Source organism: Pelodiscus sinensis, chromosome 4 (genome assembly GCF_049634645.1).
Source record: "Pelodiscus sinensis isolate JC-2024 chromosome 4, ASM4963464v1, whole genome shotgun sequence".
NCBI lineage: Eukaryota > Metazoa > Chordata > Testudines > Trionychidae > Pelodiscus > Pelodiscus sinensis.
The window spans coordinates 120,567,329-120,588,376 of NC_134714.1; the positions used below are offsets into that span (position 1 = coordinate 120,567,329).

The following is a 21,048-nucleotide window of genomic DNA, read 5'->3' on the forward strand; positions in this document are numbered from 1 at the left end:
CTGCCCCCCCCCCCCCCCCGCCAGGCTGGAGCCGCTCCCCAGGCCCGGCGCGAGGCTGGTTTTTCTGTCAGACAGGGACGGTTCATGTGGCCGGCTGAGGAGGGGAAAGGCGGGGCCGGGTGCGGCGCCCGGGGCCGCTGAAGGGTTGCTAGTAACAGGAAGAGCCGGCGGGAGGGGAAGGCCCGAGCTCGAGGTGCAAGGCGGAAGGTTTTCTGTGTTTGGGGACCCTGGCATCATAACCACAGAGCACTAGGACTGGAAGGGGCCTCCAGAGACCAAGTCCGGTCCCTTGCCCTCCTGGCAGGACCAAGCACCATCTAGACCAGTGGTAGGAGTTCCCTTGTGAAGCCTGGTGGGGAAGGGGGGGGGGTATGTCAACACAACTGAAATGTGGAGAACTGAATTTTTGTTTTTAAGTTTTACAGCTCCTTTATTATTTTTATACTTTTAACACCCAAAGATTTCATTACCTGCCTGGCTACGATTAAGTTGCTTAAACAAATGTGTTTGTTGCAAGGGTAGAAAAACTGTGTGTCTGAAAACTGTAGGTATTGGGGGGTAAAAAAAAAGTTGAGAAACACTGATCTAGACCATCCCTGACAGGTGTCTGTCTAACTTGCTCTTAAATATCTCCAGTGGTGGAGATTCCACAGCCCCCACTAGGCAATTTATTCCAGTGTTTAACCACCCTGACAAGTTTTTCTTAATGCCCATTCTTCACCTAGGACAGTAGTTTTCAACCTGTGTTGACATGTCTAAGATGGGACACTATTGTGCCTAGTTCTGGGCACCACATTTCAAGAAAGATGTGGAGAAATTGGAGAAGGTCCAGAGAAGAGCAACAAAAATGATTTAAAATGTGACTTGTGAGGAAGACTAAAAGAATTGGGCTTGTTTGGTTTAGAAAAGAGAAGACTGAGAGGGGACATGATAGTAGTTTTCAAGTATCCGAAAGGGTGTTACAAGGAGGAAAAATTGTTCTCCTTGGCCTCTGCTGATAGGACAAGCAGCAATGGGCTTAAATTGCAGCAAGGGAGCTATAGGTTGGACATTAGGAAAAACATCCTAACTGTCAAGGTGGTTAAACACTGGAATAAATTGCCTAGGGAGGTTATGGAATCTCCATTTCTGGAGATATTTAAGAGCAGATTAAACAGACGTGTCTAGGTTGATCTAGCTCAGTAGTCCCCAACGTGGTGCCCGCAGGTGCCATAGCGCCCGCTGGGGCATTTATGTGCACTCGCCGAAACATCTGGGCTGGCCCCGCCCCCAGCGCGCGACACATGCGTGGTTCTGGCCCCAGGTGTGTGGTGCATGGGCGGCCCCTGCCCTGGGTGCGCGGCACATGCGTGGTGCCGGTCCTGGGCTCAGGGTGTGTGGGCAGCCCCTACCCCTGGCACGTGGCACATGCACAGTTTCGGCGCAGTTTCGGCGCAGGGTGCGTGGGCGGCCCCTGACCCAGGCGTGTGGCACGTGCAGTGCCGGCCCTGGACTCAGGGTGCATGGGCGGCCCCCAACCCCGGGCATCTGGCGCATGCGTGGCCCCACCCCTGGAAGCACAGTGTGTGAGCGGCCCCGCCCCTTGGCACCCGGCAGCCACGAAAGATTGGGGACCACTGATTTAGCTGGTGCTTGGTCCTGCCATGAGGGCAGGGGACCAGACTTGATCTCTGGATGTCCCTTCCAGTTCTAGTGTTCTATGATTCTATGATGCCAGTGTCCCCAAACACATAAAACCTAGTATTCTATGATTTCCAGTGGGTTCTGCACCTCCATTTGAAATTCTGTTTCGGTCTGCAAATGAGAAAAAGGTGGGAAATCACTGACCTAGGAAGTAAACAGTAAGTTTACTTCATGGAACAAAATGTGTTAGCCAGTGTTGGCTGAAAATGCTAGAAAGAACTTGTGTGAGATCAGATCCTTTGGTCAGGCAGCTAGCTTATTAGTCAAGGTTAGTCTCTAGAATAGTGGTCCCCAACCATTTGACATCGCTGGGCACCAGGGGCTGTGGCCATTCACCTGCCGGGCACCAGAGGGCGGGGACACTCGCGCACCAGGGGGGCAGGGCCGCGTATATGCCACACCCCAATGAGCCACGTGCCTGGGGCCGGTACTTCCCATGTGCCACGCACCGGGAGCACTGATGGCCGCTTCGCCGCGTGCCCAGGGACGGTGCCCCCACCACCCCATAGCCATGCGCCCGGGGCTGGCGCTCCCCATGCGCTGCATGCCCGGAGCACGGGTGGCCACTTCACCGCACTCCCAGGGCTGGCGCTCACTGTGCACCATGCGCCCAAGGCTGGCTCCGGCACAGCGCATGCACCACGTGTCCGGGGCCAGCCTAGCCCTGAGCACTTGGCAGGCGCACACAAATGCCCCCGCAGGTGCCATGGCTCTAAAAAGTGTGGATTTTGCTTTATAGGTTACCATTCGTTGCCAATATTATTACAGTCACTTGGCTCTCTGATCTTTGACAATGAACTTATTCTTTGTTTTTGTTATAAAAAATATAACTTTTCTGGGGAAGGAAACACAGCGGTTATCCTGACTTGAATGTAGCAAACTAGTGGGCAGTGTTCCTTTTGGGAATAGTAAGTCTTAAATTGTATGAGTATTCACTGTGTAAGGGCTGAATGTTGCCAGGAATGCTCCAAGGATTTAGGGACTGGGATGTACCTGTCACTACTTGTACTGTGAGAGATTGGCCTGGAAAGCAGTGCTTGTTCTGCCGGAGGCTACATCTAGACTGCAAGCCTTTTTCGAAAGATACTTTTGAAAAAGCCTCTTTCAAAAAAGAGCGTCTAGACTACAATCAGTATTTTCAAAAAAGCACAGTTTGCATCACAGCACCTTTTTTCGAAAGAGCACTTTTGAAAAATGGCATTATTCCTCGTAAAACGAGGTTTTCAGCAGTCGAAAAAACTGCCATGTTCTTTTGATTTACTTTCGAAAGAACATGGCAGCAGTCTAGACACGGGAAGTTTTTTCGAAAAAACCCTGTTGTCTAGACACATCCAGAGGGTGGCTGTTTCCTGTTTCAGGAAGCTAATCCAGTGCAGCCATGACTTTCTCACACTAATGTCAGGTGGTGATGAGGTGCCTCAGAACTTGGAGTGCGTCTGGGGAGTGTTATAAATCCTCTCTCTATTTTGTTGAGGTTAAAGCAGGTGCTTTTCTCCATTGAGGAATGGGGTGTTTGGCTTCCTGCTGATATGGAGGCAAAGATGAAGCTCCTCCCTTCCTTTGCACCAGGGTGGTTGAATGCCCCTTTTTTGGATCGATCAATATACCCCTTAATTGGGAAGGCTAACACTCCCAACCCCTCTTATGGGAGAAAGCTGATGTACTTTCTCATTAGCAAGCAGTGAGTATCTAGTGCCTGAGAGGTTGTTTGGAGAAAGATTATACATCAATCAAGAAACCAGAGTTGCCATGTTATTAACAGGTGCACACTGAACAGTTGAGTGAACCTATGTGTCTGGTAACGTAAGGCAGTGAGGCAAGTCTACATTACACAGAAGATTGATACTGTTGATCTTCTAGGGAAAGGGTTCCCAAATTGGGGGGTGTGCCCCCCTGGAGGGGGCATGGAGAAATTCCAGGGGGGCACAAGGTGACCTAGCCCTCCTTCCCCACCCTCGCTGTCAATTCCTCACCCCCTAAGTTTTGCTGCTATTTTTGTTTTTTAGCCCTGGTCAGTTCCTTTTTTTTTTTTTTTTGCTCAACAAGTTTTGCTGCTATTTGAGGTGGAGTGGCGTGAGGGTTTCTCAAAAATCAAAAAGGGGGCATGATGCCGAAAAGTTTGGAAACTGCTGTTCTAGGGTTGATTTACTGGATGTTGTATAGACCCACTAGATCAAACTCAAAGGTCGCCCCCATTGGTGCCAGTACCCCATCTCTTCACGAGGAGTAAGGGAAGCCGACAGGAGCGTTTGCTCATGTTGACCTCCCACTGTGGGATGGGATTTAAGATACATTGACTCCAGCTTCATAACTTACGTAGCTGGAATTATGTATCTTACTTTGACCTACCCTTGTAGAGCAGACCTGAGTGAGCCAAGATGATGAAAGACAGACTGAAGGCCTGTTTAAGGTCTCTGCCACTTTTACAGCTGACCCTTACAGGGGTTTTTCTGTCTGCCTGTGTGGGTTTGGAGCATCTCTATGACACAGACAGATGTAGTTGCTATCTTTTTTTTCCCCCATTGGCATGCTGGAACAGGCTGAATATTGAACAAGAAGGCAGGTGTAGGGTTGCCTTTGATCTGATATACGTGGACAGCATACATTTATTTAATATCTGTGAAGTAAAATTCAGGCTGTATCTACTAGCCCAAGACATTAAAGAAGCTGTAGCAACATACCCCTATTTCCCTTACAGCTGTAGGCAGAGAAGTATTAGCTCTGCTTGTGGATCTCTTCATTGGACCACAGCTATTGTTAGGGATGTGAATGGTTAACCTGTTGGCATCAGGCCCCTTCTGAGGCATGCTGTGGGCAGGGGTGCTCTAGGCTGGCTGGAGCAGCCACTGTCTGCAGCAAGCAGGGGGATGGCCTGGAGTGAGCCCTCCCCTTTAATCAGTTAATTGGTTAAACATTAAATTTAATGGGTTAACCAATTAAATGGTATTTAACATCCTAATCAGTACACCCATTAATTTTAATAAAACTCAGCCATTTTTACATATGTTGCTAATGTTAGATAATTAAAGGACCAGTTCATGGTGTTGTGCTCCTTGAATAGTTTAATAGAAAAGGGTGTTGGTAATGTTCCACATCCTATTGACTGGCAGAAAATATTGAACAGGCAGAACTTATTGGCTGTGGTTCCTCTCTTAGATATTGTGATCATTCTTTCCCCTGCTTTTAGTTTGTAATGCCTTGTATGTGAGAGATGTGACAATGATTTCCCATAATCTGCCTGATGTATTCGAATATGCCACTGCATAAACCACCAAGTCCTTGTCCAAGACAGAAGAATATCGGTGAAAGAATCATTAGTGTTTTCAGATTTTCAAATTTTATGAATATTGGTAGGAATTTCACGCTCCTCATTGATCACAGCTTCCTTGTCAAGATCTGCAGGTTTAGTACAGGAATATGATCATTGGCTGCCATGTTCCTCTAGGTTTGGGCATCATTGATGTCAGTGTGCATCTATGAAATGCTGCATAGGAAAGATCTGCACTTGCAAATGCAACTGAATTCTCCAAATTGCCTCTTCCAGAGGCAAAAAATATTCCTCAACTCGAAGTATCTAATTGCAAAGTTTGGATCCACATCCTAATTTTCCCAGAATTGGGCTCTTTCAGACTAGGTTTTGCCCCATTTCTAGTTTTGAATGATTTTTATGCTGTAGTGGTCTCACTTTTGAATATTTCTTGCTGAGAAACAAGAAGAAACAGGTTACCAAATCTATTCTTGTACATTGAAAGGCTTACTGCAACAAAACATTTGAAAAAAACAGTCGTATTCTTCTCCCTAATTTTCTTGTTTTTGCTTATCTCCACTTAAAACCAAGAAAAAGTTGTAGTTATAACTTAACTATTTTAATAAATCATAAACAGTGCATGGTTATATCATTTTATCCTTAGTTCAGTTACATTCATGTACATTATAGTTTTATCTGCAGACAATACAAATATGTCAGATGCATAGCTCATTCATATGTAAACTAAACCTAAGATGAGGTTTAGTAAAGCATATATTTTAAATAGGTGCTCTAAGATTGGCAACAATTCTTCTCAGAACTGTTGAATGGACAGCTAATATAAATCCAAATAGCTGTAAATGTGACTGATATTTTTTTCTTTATACATAAAGACAAAAATGGTGTGTTATGCTTCTTAGCTTGCCTTTTGGTTTATTTTTATTGTAGTTTTTTAAAAATTAATTTAACCCGCTATCCTTGTACATCCTTATTTCCTAGTATTAATGCTTGCTTTCATTCTACTCCAGTCAAAAGCTTGATGGCTCTCCAGAAGTATGATCTCCTTCATTCCTCCCAGTACCCTTTTCAGGTTCCAGCTACCTTGGCAAGAAAAGTCTGATGTGGGAGGAACATATCTCACAGTCTAGTGCCTTCTCTGCACTGACGATTTCCCTAATTATTGCTTTGATTTTTAGCTCTACTAGTGCTAAAGATGGCCTTGTCTAAGGCTTTGCTTTTTTGAAATCATCCATTATAAACATTTTAGTAAAAACAAAGAATGCACTGGTGTTCTTTAATATAGAAACCACCTTTCCCACCTACTCCTCCATTTACAGGGTGCATACAGTTCAGTATGATGAATCATACCAAAAAGTATTTAATTAAACAAACAAGCTTGGGTCCCATTCCTGCAAAGGTTTATGCGTTTGCTTAACTTAATGCACTGTGAGTATTCCCACTGAAGTGAAAGTGTGTAAATTCATAGGGTGTAAACTAAACACAAGTGTAGGTCTTTGCAAATTCAAGGTCAGAATTTCCATTAACATTAACCAAAGCTAACATGGATAAAGGAGAGTGCAGATCAAAGTAACTCCAATGTTATTACTATCATCTCAGACAATGAGCAGTACCTGTACTTACTTTTGTTTTTGCCTTTTCCACTCTAAGGCTGGTGAAAAAGTCAAGAAATGATGTATGTCTTGTGGACTTCAGACTTGTCGATTTCATTATACATGCCAAAACCCCGAAAATACAGCTTATGCTTGTTCTGTTTATTTAAAATGTGTTATAAATTATCACGGCACAACTACTTGATTGTATGTTACTTTGGGCAGGGATCTTTTCTTTACCGATCCATATACATAATCTTGAACACTGTCAGTGCTAGGAAAAACAAAGTAACATAACAAATGTATTTAAGTAATTTTTCAGACTTTTTGCAAAGATTTTATTGTGTGTGAAATGGCCATCCCATCTTCCATTTATGTTCCTAAATATTCACTACTTGTGTCATATACTGCAACACAGTTATATTATTAAAGCAGGGCATAGTATTGCATGTGTAGATTGTGTGTGTGTTTGCATTTCAGACTGGGAGTAAGTTGTATGGGTTTATCGTCTGATTTGTTGAAGTCTTGGGTTTGACGGTACTCTATAGTTTGACATTTGGGATCAATGCCACGTAAAACTGCTGCATAGTTGCACTGGTCCCCATCCACTAGTAGTCCTTGTATGGGAAAATGTGACTAAGCATTACTTCCCAATTGGCAAATCTAAATAATTTCAAGGTATTACTGCTCTTTAGTGTTTAATTAAAATACTCCCTGCAATTTAAAGTAGCATTGTATGAATGTTTAAACAGGGTGACCCAATCCTAAAATCTGTTATATGCTATATATTGTCATCTTCAGGTACTGACAGACCTGGACCTTTGTTTTAAAATATTTAAGGGCTGGGAGGAGCATGGGGTAGAAGAGAAGGAAGAAATGGTCTGCTTGAGTCTCCATGAACAGGGAAACTCAGGATATTGTTGCTGTTTCTTTGTCACAGACAAGAAGAAAAAAACGGGAGAGAAAGCTCTAGTCCTTATGGTACAGAAATGCTAAGCATTCAAGCAGTCCTTTGGAGCATTATTTCTAACAGTCTTTTTGGATCTTTATCAAGTCAATGGATATCATATAGCAATATATTCTGAAGTTCAGGTTTTGGGGCTTTTTTTAAACTTGAATCCAGCCTGGCTTCATACACTTAGAATCCCATGAATTCAGATCCTGCTCATACTCTGGACTGTATACACAAGATTTCTGTATAAAATATATAGATAGATATAAAAATATTTCATGCAATACTAAAACTTCTCTCCCAACATAAGCGAATGAGTATCCTCCTTATCAACAGTGCTCAAGGAATTGTCAGTTTGATGGCAATTACACTGCTAGGAGATGGTCTCTGTAGTTTCTCTCATTTTGATCGGGGATCATTGCTGCTGTTCCCTTTTTTTCTTCTTTTTTCTTTTTTTGCACTACTATGACTGATAGTTGAGAAAAAAAGTAGATAGAACTTTAAATAGCAGAATCGCTCCTCTCTTGGCGGCGTTTCATAATTCCTTGAAGCTCCGACTCCCCTCTGCTTTTCTGAAAAGGGAACAAAATGTAAGAGTTTGAACCTCAAAAAATGGCTTATAGCCTAACTTAAATCAGTGATACAGAATGCTTGATACAGAATGCTTTCAAAGTAGAACTAATTTCAAGGAGAGAGAGTATAAATTAACAGTCCAGATTCTTTCATTAGAGTATGTTGATTTGTACTAGCTGAGGATCTGGTCCAGTGTTTCTTTCATGTAGTCTTCACAAGATTTCTACTGTGTTTATGCTAAATGAGTGCCCAGCACACCTTTTACCTTGGTTGATTAAAACCACTCTTAAAATGCTTGTTTAATAGTTCTTACTAGTCTTTTTGCGACACTGGGTTCCATACTAATAGTGTTTTGTGAGGAAAACTTACCTCCAGAAGAGATTTTTGCACTGTGATTTTACTGTATACCCTGGCTCCTTCATTACACACTTTCTTCAATTCCTCCTTATTCAGAGAGAAAATCTGGGCCCCTGTAAGTATCCCAAGATGGTCCACAGTCCTAGAAAAAACACAAGTAACGAAAAGCATGTGATAGGTTCCAAAGGAGAAAAATGGAGTAAGAAGTCAGTGATGGTTTGTCTTACTAGGGCACTTTCCACTCAATGGAGCAAAAAACATTTGAGATTAGGCTTTGCCTCCACATATATTTAATAATATTCTGAAAAGTTAGCAGACCATATTTAGTTACATACTTAATTATAATCCCTAGGTAAGAGGTGTTTAGGAATTACAGCCTAGTGCTGGAATCCAGTTCAAGACTGTAGAGGCAATCACCAGAGCAAGTCACTTAAGGCCAGATTTTTCAAGGTGCTTAGGTGCCTAAAGAGATAGCTAAGGTATAGTGAGATTTTCAAGAAGTGCCTAAGCAATTAATGCTAAGTTAAGTTTAACCAGTTAACTGATTAAACGGGCGGGTTGGGGCTGCTGTTCTGGCCCATGGGGCTGCAGTGCCCCCCGCGGTCGGGCTGGAGCAGCCCATCACTGGCAGGAGCTGCTCAAGCCTGTCTGTTTCTGACCCAACCGTGGGCAGCCCCTCTCCACACCACTGTTGCTTCTGCCCCTCCTCACTCTCTCCATGCGAGGCTACAGTCAGTCCATTGGCCATTACCTGTTAAGCATCACCCATTAACGGTAATGATTACTGGGTAACCAGTTACCTGTTCACATCGCAAATTAGGAGCAGGGTAGAAATGTCACTTGCTTACAAGTTTTATAAATTAAATATAATACCCTGTAATCCAAGACAAATGTCAAAAACCTCCCTGCTCCCCCTTTTCAATGAAAGCTCAGCATCTCACATAGCAGGTTAGCAGATTTACCCTTTGCTAAAAGCATTTGCTTCCAGCCATGCTTTGACCTCTTCAGCACTTGACTCAAATGTCAGAGGCACAAGAACTTGCTGAGTCTTCTCCACTTTAAAGTTTCTTTGTGGGGGATGAACTTTACTATTTGTGATCTTCTTCAGCAACTCATCGTTCACCTCATCCATATGATGGATAAGTTCTGGAAACAGAGCACACTTTCAGATGACAAAGAAATCAGGGAGTGAAATTATGTTCTAAGTTACGACCAGTGGAAATCAATGAGGTACAAGTAAAGGCAGAATTTGGCTCTGCGGTTCTATAAACTCTATAACAATACATACTCAACAGAATACCAGGGAAGTTTAATTATATGATTAACTTTAATGAACATGCTTGTGGGTAAGTTTTAGGCTGGTTTCAGTTTTCAAAAAGCTAGCTGAGGATCAGTGCTGGGGTTACTTGCTCCTAAGATGAGTGAGTGGGTGGGGACTGGTATTGTGTTCATGCTGCCATGAGTCCTGCAATGCAAGAGCCGTTGTAAAGCAACTCCAGCAAGGCTAACTGGATAATCTTGGAAAGTCGCTGGTGATCCTGAGAGACTGGAGACAGCAGAGATGGCATTGTGGTATGTAGCTCCCAGCTACAATATTAGGACTAGATAGTAATGACACATGGACATATAGTAAAACCCTCCACGTATCTCTAACAAATACCTGAGAGATCTTTATTTTTGTACGTGGTAGCAATAGTTGAATGGTTGTGTATTCTGTTTTCATTTAAATGAATTCTTGTGATGGGATTTCTAGTAGGGATTTAAAAGGTTAACTGTTTAACTGGTAAGCCTCACCTGCTTACCGGTTCTAGTTACCAGCTCCTGTCCATACCCCCTCCCCCCCGGCGCTGCAGGTTACATGCTGGTTCCCTGGGAGTTGGGGCCAGGAGGGGTTTATTTTCTCACAGGCTGCAGAAACAAGGAAGTTGGTTGTGTAGACTAGAATTACAGTAGGGAGAAAAGGAAAACTCCTGAAAAGTGGGAACTGGCCATTCCTGTCCTTCAAGCAGCCAGCACTGGCTTCTTTGAGAGAGCTAGGTTACCTTTTTCACAAGCCAGTGTGTTATCATTTCCCTTCACAGACTTTTCGTGGCATATTGTCAACATCATTAGCTACCTGAGCCATAGCCTATGCCACAGTGACCACGTTGCTATTTCAGCACACTAGCCTGAACAGCACTAGCACATCTCTCTGCCTGTACTGGAAAGCAAGCACCCAGCTGCTGCCTGGTTACCCCTCAAAGGAGATATTGCTAGGGTTCTTCTAAAACTGCAGCAGGCAACAGCCTATTCAAATGGCTGGGTAATTCCTTTTGGAGACCGAAGTCCAGCATGTTTTTAAAGTGATAACATTGTAAATATGACAATTAACAAAGACAAGTGGGTGTTTATTTTGTAATAGCTGCACACAGAATGCTTTGGGTATGCTGAGTACTTCAGGTTTTGTACAGCAGCAAATATGTAAAAGACAGAAGCAAAAAAAAATGGGGGGGGGCAAATATGGTTGCTGCAACATATAGTAGATGCCTGAATGAACACATAGTAGACATCTAAACACAAGTGAAGTGAGACTGGTACAGCACACACCTTGCAGCCCAGAGGGTAAGGTGGGTTTAAGCCACCTCTGTGAATTCCCATTCCCACCTCTGTGAATTCCCATTTCTGGGCTGCTGTGGGGCCCAGAATGTCATTTGGACAGTCCTGGGCAGGCCTGTGTAACTTGTAGCAGCCTTCCCAGGGCTGCTCTATGGGGCACAGTATAGTTCAGAATCTCAACAGTGCTGTGGCCCTACCTCGTTGTGATTCTTGTGGGCCCAGCCCTGGCATGCATCCTAGAACAGGGTTTGCACAGGAAGTCTTGAAAAACAGCTTCCTGGCTGTCTTCCATGGTGACTGCACTGGGGAATCCTCCCTTGGCTAGAACCACAGCTCTTACCTGTGTGCTTCACTGGCACTTTTATATGGCATAAAGAAGCCTGAGTGTGTGCATGTCTGTGTGGGGGGAAGATCTTGCCCCTTGTCTGTGCATATGTTGGTTTGGGTACTTCATAGATTTAGGTGCATAGATTTAGGCAGGTATACACAGTGATTAAGAAAACAAGTAAACAAATGTTTTTCTAAAAGTAAGTAAAGAAGAAGAAATCCCAATGCAAACAAAGGAAAGAACACATTGGTGGAAATTCTCAGTTTAAATCTAAGTTCCAGAACTGAAGTGCCAACTTCTTTGGAGCGTATATTGTGAAACAATATTACATTGCTGGAGTTGCAGTGAATGGTAAGGACCATGATACTATGCACCTACGTTCTTTGGCATCATGAGAAGAACTCCCGGCTAACATTTCACTTCCCCATTTATCACCAGCATAGCTAGCAGGAAGTCTGTGAGTAGGGCTGGTAGGGCCAATACCTCTCGGGCTCATGTCTCCTTTGTACTTCTGGTTAAAATAAACAATACACCAAAAAAGATGTTAAGGAAAATATTTTTCAGATTTATTAAATATTTGCCCCTCCCACCCCACAACAATAGTAGATCAGAGCACATTGGGCCAAGTCTTCATCTGTTCTGTAAGATGGTCTAGTTCTGTTGAAATCAATGTTTAATTATGTGACATGTACTTGACCAGCTTCCATTTATTTCTGTGTTTTACACCATCCAGTGAAATTGAATGAAAGATTTTTCATAAGCAGAGGCATGAATGTTCACATGCTGTTGTCATCTGTTTTCTCAGGTTGTACAAAGACCTCAACATTGTGTTTCCAAATCATGCCAACTTAAATGTGATTATGTACTGTTGGCAGTGTTCCCTACGTTCTTTGGCATCATGAGAAGAACTCCCGGCTAACATTTCACTTCCCCATTTATCACCAGCATAGCTAGCAGGAAGTCTGTGAGTAGGGTCAATACCTCTCGGACTCATGTCTCCTTTGTACTTCTGGTTAAAATAAACTTGGACGGCCACCCATGAGAGATTCAAATGCTGCCCAGCTGGTTAGCAGAGTGCCCACAGCTAGCAGCAGGTTTTTTGTGGTGGGGTGCTCATCTGCACATGCCTTGGTGCACATAACAAAATGTATTCCACTCACATATGGAAAAAGAGGGAACATTGACTGCTGGCTTGTATAACCCAAATTTCATTGCTTAATAACTTGCCCACAGAACTTGTTAAAAAATATTCCCATGATTTTTTCATGAACTTTGCAATAAGAAATCCCATGTTAGCTGTTAAATTATTTTGTGAGAATATAAATTTTTTAAAACAAAAGTTTAGTCTCCTGTCCTTATAACTTTATAGAAAAACCTGTGTATGTGACATGAGCGCTCCCTAAGGCTCAGAAGCCATGTAGCAAAGAAAAGGTCTTTAATAGTTCACAGTTTTTAAGTCAATCTCATTCCGCTCCAGCCTACTTCATCACTCCATAGGTCAAGCTTCAAAGACTGTGGTTTTAGAATGCTTGGGGCAGACAGTACTGAATTTATTTTCTGCCTACCTATCTGTAGGTCACTTTCCACTCCAATTTTAGATAAATAATTCATACTTTAAACTTAGTTTGGGAAGAGCCTTTCATCGGTACATGAAGTTCTCAATGGCTTGGCCGAAATTATCATAGAAAAAATTATTACACTTAAAGTTCGAAAGCATGTGAAATTCTACTCCCATCCACTTGTAAGAAGTGGGATTAAATGGGTGAGGTCAATGGCAATTTGTGAGTATTTGGCTAAAAATTGCATGTCTCCTGGTATCTTTGTAATCCCATTCCTGTCAACTCTGACCTATTTGTTTGTGTCACCCACTTGTTCAAATTTGTAAGCTCTTTGGGACAGGGATTGTCATTTTGCTAAATATTTATACAGTGCTTAGAAAAAATGGAGCCCTGACATGGTTGCTGTCTAGGTATTACCACTGTATACAACTTAAAAGATAATGAGTAATAACAGACAAGAAAACAGCTGACCATAAGGATGTTTTGACAGAGGATGATGTACCCTGATGGCTAGGCCATAGGACTAGGAAGTGGGAAAGGTAGATGCTATTCCCAGATCAGTTACTGACGTGGAGACTGACCTCTTCAGCAGAACTGCAAGAAGTGCTGAGTACCCACAACTCCAGGTCAAACCAATCGGAGCTGCAGGGGGTTAGCGCCCATAAAATCAGACCCTTAACCATTTTGACCCAGCTCCTTAATGGCACTTAATTCCCACTGATTTCAATGAGAGTTAGGTACCTAAGCCTTTTGAGAATTTCGGACTTTGTGCCTGTTTTGTCATGTGTCATTATGTTTAAGGGCTAGCATTAATGTCTCCATGTTACTTTGAGATCCTTGAATGAAAGGCTAGAGGTGTGCAAAATGGCAAGTTAGAGGAAGGGGCTATCTGGCTTAGCTGCAAAATGAAAGGCCTGGCTCTTTATTTCCCTGCACCTTGAACAGGCGTTTCAGCTAGTGCAAAGTGGTTGTGAAATGTTACCACGTCAGAGTTGGCAGCTTTTTACTTCCACATTGCTCAGGAGACAATGTCAACATAGTGCAGAGCAATAATGACTCAGGCTTTTGGTAAGTAAGTATGGCTTTTTCCTGGTGGGGTAGGGCTCATATATGAAAACAAAAGACGTTACATGATTGTACATAAAGAGAAAAATCCTCTGTCAGGCTATAAAACTTAATCCTCTAGCAACAGGGAGTTGAGCTGTATCTCCTCCAAATGCCCAGAAACAGTTTTCAGAGGTCTCTGACTTTTCTCTGAAAGCATAATTGAGTCTTCATTGTGGAGCACTACTTTATGACTACACCAGTTGTGAGATGTCTAAGTAGGACATTACCGGTAATTCCCTAATAATATTTAATTGTAAGGACAGCACAGCTCATGAAAATCTACGAGGTTAGGGAAAGGGTGTCTTAAAACAGTGTTTCTCAACTTTTTTTTATAAAGTACTCCTTTAAAAAAATTATAAGTACCCCCAGTACCTACAGTTTATACACACACACACATTTTACCATTGCAACACATTTGTTGAAACAACTTAATCGTGGTTAGGTGGGTGATGACACTTTTGGGTGTAAAAAGTACAAAGATAATAAAGCACTGTAAAACTTAAAACAAAAATTCAGTTTTCTCCAAATTTCAGTTGTGTTGAGGTATCCCCCAGATATCTCTCGTGTACCCCTAAGGGTACTCGAACCACTGGTTGAGAAACACTGTCTTAAAAGGTCTGTAGGAGTCACCCTCCCCTTTTTTAAATGCCTACTAAAGATGGCTATTAACAGAGGCTGATTAGGCACTGCATCTAGTTGCCAATCAAACATCACCTGATTATAGAACTGTTCATAATCTTCCTGTGTCACCACATCCAGGATGTTATATGGGACATAACCAGCCTGCCCACTCCGGTTTAGCAGCTTCCACCATTGCTTATTATCTTCCAACACCTTTAAGGGGAAAAATGTAAATCATCTATTGAGACCATCAAGCATTCATGACATGTACAAGGTAACAAAAATCTCACCTCTTCCCATGGGTTTGCAGTGGAAAAGGTACACCCAGTACTATGGTAGCATTGCAATACAACCAACAAAATGGCAACAGATTCATGGAACTTTACATTCAAATGCAACATTAATAAGCATCCCTGAAAAGGATTGATAAAACAATCATGATAGTGGCCTTCTTGGACAGCAATTTGGAGGAAAAATGTATCTCGTGTTCTTAGGAACTCTTAACTCCTGCTTAATTCCCATGGTGCTTTTTTAGGGCTTTAGTTGATGAGAGTGATCATGGTGTCCAGAAACACTTCATTGCTTTTGCATTTTAAAAAAAGCAATTGCCATTACGCCAATTACTTTTCAGGAAGAACGGCATTGCGCAAGAGGGTTTTTGTTGCGCAAGAAGGGGCAGTGTAGACAGCTCCTTCTGATGCAAGAGCCTCTTCTGCAAAATGGCGGCTCATTTGGTATGCAAATGAGGCTCGGCGATATTCCACGCTTAGCCTCATTTGCATATTTCTGGCGCAAGAAGTTACGAGTGTAGACATAGCCCATGGGTTTAAGTGCTTTGCTGCATTCAGGCCAGAATGCTCAGTGTTGCAAGACTGAGCCCTATGCTTGGAAATTGGGCTCTGTATGTTGTCAAAAATTGTATTATAATTATATGATCTGCTTTTCTTTGCTGCCATTTTTGTGTTCTCAAAGCTCAGCTAAGCCCATGTACTAAGATACTTTAAAAGTACAGGTAGAAGCTCTCTAGTCCAGCACCCTCAGGACCTGATTGGTGCCAAACTAGAGAATTTGCTGAATCATGGGAGGTCAACATTGTCTAGAAGCATTACCAACACTTCTACTGCTTACTGGGCTCTTAGAAAACATTTGGTGGTTAATTATAGCTAAATAACAGCACAGAACACTGAGAACCAGGACTAGTGGCTATAAACAAACTTTATGGGACCATGGGAAACTTGGCCAACCCATGATAAGTGGACATCCAGTTAACTAAATCATGCCGGACCATGGATGTTGCTGGACTAGATAGGTTCAACCTGTACCAGGTTTCTTTCTCTAACTCAGATTTAGAGCTTAATTATCCAAATGAAATTTCATGTTGTCATTCAGAACTTCCAGAGGAAAACTCTTTGGCTACGTCTACACTGGCCCCTTTTCCGGAAGTAGGAATAAGACCCTCCGGAAAAGGGCACTTTTTCCGGAGGATCGGGGCCAGTCTAGACGCTCTTTTCCGGCTTTTTTAAAAGCCGGAAAAAAGCGATGGACATTTTTATTTAAATGCCGCGGGGGATATTTAAATCCCCCGCGGATTTCCCTACGACGACTGGTGAAATTTATATGCCCCTTCCGGAAAAGGGGCCAGTGTAGACGTAGCCTCAGGGACTTTTCAGTCTCTTAGTGCAGCTTCTTCCCCTCTCAGAAAGTAGGGACTATACAGATTTGCTCCCGAGTTTATTAATTTACCTCCAGGACTTCATCCTTGAGCACTGAGAGTTCATTGGCATTTCGAGCAGTGAAATCATAGCGAATTTTGGCATATTTCTTCGGCTGGGCCATCCCTTGTGCTTCAAAATTCCTTCAAGAGACAAAATGAGGTTATAAGCATGACTCTTCTGACAGCCATGGCAATAAAGGCAGTGCTGGATGAACTGGCATGTGTAGTAAATATGTTAGCATGCAGTTAAAGAGACTGCAGATTGTTAATAGGGCAACAGCTCTAGAAAATCCCATTGTCTTGTGACCAGGAAGTGAACAGGTTTTGATCACATTGCAGTAAAAAGTCCTGCACAACTGTGAAGTGCAGGCTTGGCAACCACTGACTGGTGCATAGCTGTGAGGTTGATGTAAGCAGACTCATACCAAAAGACAGCTTTGCTCCCCATTAACACAGGGGTGGGGAACCTTTTTTGGGTTGGAGGTCACAGACCCACAGAAAAATCAGTCGGGGGCCACACACAAGTGAGAAGCAAAGTAAGAAGCCCCTGACCGAGAGGGGTAATGGACACTCCCCACGTCCCCCTGGCACACCAGAGCCTAGGGGGGCTCAGCTTAGTAGATTTTGTGTGCTCCAGCCCTGCAGGTAGGTGGCAGGGGGGCTGAAGTGCCAGCGCGGGCTCCCCAGTGCTGAGCCTTGAGGGCCAGAGGGGGTGGGAAGCTATCACGTGTAAATTAGAACCAGGAAGATGTTTTCTCTATGGATCTTCAGCTCTGTGTAGCTATGCAGTACAGATAGCTGGGGGCTTTCAGTCCGATCGCGAATGTAAAATGAGCAGGCCAAATTCTCTTCCTGTGGAACTACGCTGATGATCCTAACTTTTGATTGGCTCATAACCAGCTTATTCTTTTGGAAACATCCTCGGTGTCTTTTATTGTTGTTTTATTGTTCTAAGATGTCTCAGCCCTCTCTTCTGCCCCCACCCCAAAAAGCAGTAACTGGAAGGTCTATGTCAAGTGCAAACAATTGTCTCTTAAATATACATTAATAGATGCTCCATTTTAGGTGAGCAGTAGCCTACAGAGAGCCAGCTATGAGGTCTGCTGTGAGATGTTGCCTCTAGTCTTCCTGGCTTGGGCCAGGCAATAAATTGTCATAATAATTATAGCCTTGTACCGAATGTCAGTAGCAAGTCTGTAGCATTCGCTAGGGTTGGGGATCAGCTCCCTGGCAGCCTAAATATACTAGACAGGAAAGGGAGTGGTTACCTTTTCTAGCAGTTTCCCTCCAGGCAGGGAGAGGGAGGAATGTTTGAATTGTATGTTTGTAGCATGCCAGAAGCAAAGTGAGTCACCAAGGGAAGGGCTGGGACCAAGGCCAACTTATCCATTAGGCACAGTGCCTAGGGCCCACGATAATGTTTTAATTTCTTTTAAAATCAGAAGAAAAAAAAATGAACTTTTAGGGTCGAAGAAAATGTTTTAATTTTTTTCTCACATCAGAAAAAAATGAAACTTTTAGGGCCCACGAAAATCTATTAAATTTTGCCTAAAACAGAAAAGAAATGTTGAAGTATTTAAAGTTATATAAAAAATAATTTTTAATATATATATATATTTTTTTTATGGAGGAAGGGGCCCATAAAGGCAAAAGTGCCTAGGGCCCACAAAAGTCATAATGCGGCCCTGGCTGGGACTTGAGAAGTTTTAAGTGTGGAGGAACCTTTGGCCCCCCCATTAACTAAGACCAGCCACACTAGAACTTTTGCTTTGGGGATGGTGTGTGCACATGCACGTTTGACACTAGCAAAAGTCCTAGTGCTTTTGTCTGTATAGCTTATTTTGCTCAGGGTATTGGTATAAAATGTGGTTTTTTTCCTCCCCAGAACAAGCTGTGTTTACATTAGGAAGGTGACACCAGCAAAAATTTTCTAGCATAGCCCTGGCCCTGATTCAGGGAAGCACTTAAGCATGTGCTTAACTAGAATGTGCTTGTAATGTGTTCTGGAAGCATGTGCTTAACTATGTGCCTATGAATGCTGCTAAATATAATCCTATCTGAAAGGTGGATAAGCTGGTAAAGCAAGAGAAACATAAGGACAGTAAAGTCCGCTTGGAATTTACTGATAAAAGAACTACATGTCTGTAAGAAAAAATTCTTCATGCCCCAAAGCAGGCTACATTCTTTTCTTGGGAATGGGCGTGCCTTGTACTCTGGAGTGCAACTGCACCACGATGGTGCTTAAGAGAAAACGCTCTTATGCTGAGGAGAGTTTCTCCCGTTGGCATAGTTAATCCACCTCCACAAGAGATGGTGTGTGTGTGTGGGTGGGGGGTAGGTAGGTAGGTATAATTGCGTTGCTTAGGCATGTGGATTTCTCACATTCCTGAGCAAGGTAGCTATACTGATATTCTGATATACTGATTAATTGGAACTAGCTAACATAGTTGATGGCATCTAAACTTCCCCAGATTCCTGTGCATGGATCTGAGAGGGGACGTGGGAGGAGGGGAAATTGGATATTACAAACTTTCTGCTTTGGCTGGCTAGAAAAAAATTCTGAATCCTGAAGTTACATCAGATTTAGCTCTGAGCTTTTCCAGAGCTTGTATCTGGCGGGGTTCAGCCTTGGAGTTCTGGTGTTGGCCCATCCTCATCTCCATGACCAACAGTTTTTTAAAATCACAGCTTGTACTATATGTAAAACAAATACTAGACCAGGGCTATTCAACTTTGGAAGCCCCGAGGGCCACAGTGATACTCACAGCACATGCCGAGGACTGCAGCTTAAGTATGGTTGCATATACGTGCAAATAGCTTTTTTCACACTAACGGGCATGAATATAAAGATTAAGGCAAGACTACACAACACGCAGACCCCATTTAGGTCAGTTCTGCTGATATCAATAAAATGCAATATTGACCCGATTTCCATCCATATGACAGCCCTTTTAATGAGCAATGACAGTCCAGGAATGTAACTACTAAAACACATATCAACAGAAGATTATTATATTGACAATTTTTTTGTTTTGGCTCCCACCCATAAGCCATGTCTTGAGCCCCGCGTAAACCCAAACCGCACCGCGGGCTGCAAACAAACAGGCTGAGTGTTGTGTAGCCCTGTACTAGAATAAGATTTTGTGATAATAATAATAATACCTAGCTGTTATATAGACCTGGTTGAATTTTTTTAAACAAAAACATTTCATTTAGAATATTTTGGGGGAAAGTTTCAGGTTGCTGATGAAACGGGGAAATCTGAAACAATTTTGTTTTGGTTTGCCAAAAAGCAAAATGAAAATTCCCAGTTCAAACAAAACATTTCATGAATTCATTGCATAGTTCAACAACAAAAATCTCAGTAGAAAAATCTTGACTGGCTGTAGATCATAGCATGTACTCTCTTCTTACAAGTGTTTTCCTCTAAATGCATAATACAAGAGTGAATGGGGGTATGTCTACACTACGGAGTTTTTCTGGGATACCTCTGCCGCGTCCAGGAAACGTATCTGCTCTTCCCACATTTTTTTTTCAGAAGAGCAGATGCGTTTTTTCTGCATCCCTGTAAACCTCGTTTTACGAAGAAGAAGAAATGTTCTGAAAAAGGGTTTTTTCCCCGACATTTGGTCCAGTGTAGATGGGCCAACTGTTGAAAAAGCCTCTTCCGGAAAAAGCTACACAAATTGCGAACCACAATTTGCGTAGCTTTTTCCGCCTCTTTTTTTGGAAGAGCAGTGCAGTGTAGACATAGCCTGAATATAAAAGAGCAAACTAGCATCTCTAACCATACAACTGTTCTGCTTAAAGAAAGATTGCAACAGAATATCCCAAACACAGGCTAATATAGGAGGAAAGAAAACCTCCACCATCATCTTAATGTCAGCATTATGGTTTGAAATAAAAGCCTATTGACTGACAAAATCATCTGCTAATTCTTCCACTAAAAAGATGAAATACAAATTGGGTGTAACCTCTTTCCGCACATACATGCTGATTAAAATGCTTTTGAAGCAGGCAGTATGTGCATGAATAATAATTTGGTGTTTTGACATCTGTGGATGTAGACAACTAGCATGACTTAATTATAACAAATAGATGTCAAAAGTGGGGGGCAAGTATCTTAGTATTTATTTCTTTTATTGAGATAATGCTCAAAGGCTTCACATTTTGCTAGGCACTGGTAGATTACCTATTTACATGCTGAGTAACACCTTGTTTAAAGGCATCCACTGCTTGTGTTTGATCAGGAGTCTGGCCACGTTTCAGCGATGAATTACGATACGGATATCCATTGGCCGATGAGAGCTGGAAAGGTAAAATGGAGTCAGAGTGTTACTGAGAGAGTAAATCTGCATCAGATACAGGAAGGTGGCAGTTATAGATTTATCATTGCCCAGAGTCTTCAAATCAAGTTTGGATGTTTTTCAAAAAGAAATGCTGTAGTAGATGAAACACTAGTTACTTTACTTGTTTGTGGTTCGCTTACTTCACAGGGTGAATAATTCCCTCCCCTGGGTGAAATACTAAGGCCTGTGTTACACTGGTCACACTAGCTGATCAGAGCAATCCCTTCTGGCCTTAAAAATCCATGAATATATTTTGAGATTCTGTAATTTATTCAGATTAGTAAGAATGAATCCAGCTCTTGATCGACCTATTTCCTGTGTTTCAGATTCCATCACAAACTCCATTGTAGCAC

At 42.6% G+C, this 21,048-nt stretch overlaps 1 protein-coding gene across 3 annotated transcripts in view; it reads right to left on the reverse strand.

Annotated features, from left to right (window-relative positions):
- Positions 1 to 5,527: 5,527 nt before the first annotated feature.
- The window catches only part of EPS8L2 (EPS8 signaling adaptor L2), a 112,957-nt gene continuing 97,436 nt past the window's right edge, over positions 5,528 to 21,048 (reverse strand). For all 3 annotated transcript variants that reach the window (XM_006124878.4, XM_006124875.4, XM_006124877.4), the window contains 7 exons: positions 20,539 to 20,654; positions 16,376 to 16,487; positions 14,726 to 14,845; positions 11,724 to 11,856; positions 9,385 to 9,568; positions 8,435 to 8,564; positions 5,528 to 8,064 (listed from right to left, as the gene is read on the reverse strand). In XM_006124878.4, the coding sequence (XP_006124940.2) occupies positions 7,993 to 8,064; positions 8,435 to 8,564; positions 9,385 to 9,568; positions 11,724 to 11,856; positions 14,726 to 14,845; positions 16,376 to 16,487; positions 20,539 to 20,654 (867 nt within the window). In that variant the 3' untranslated portion in view covers positions 5,528 to 7,992. The remainder of the gene's footprint in view (positions 8,065 to 8,434; positions 8,565 to 9,384; positions 9,569 to 11,723; positions 11,857 to 14,725; positions 14,846 to 16,375; positions 16,488 to 20,538; positions 20,655 to 21,048) is intronic.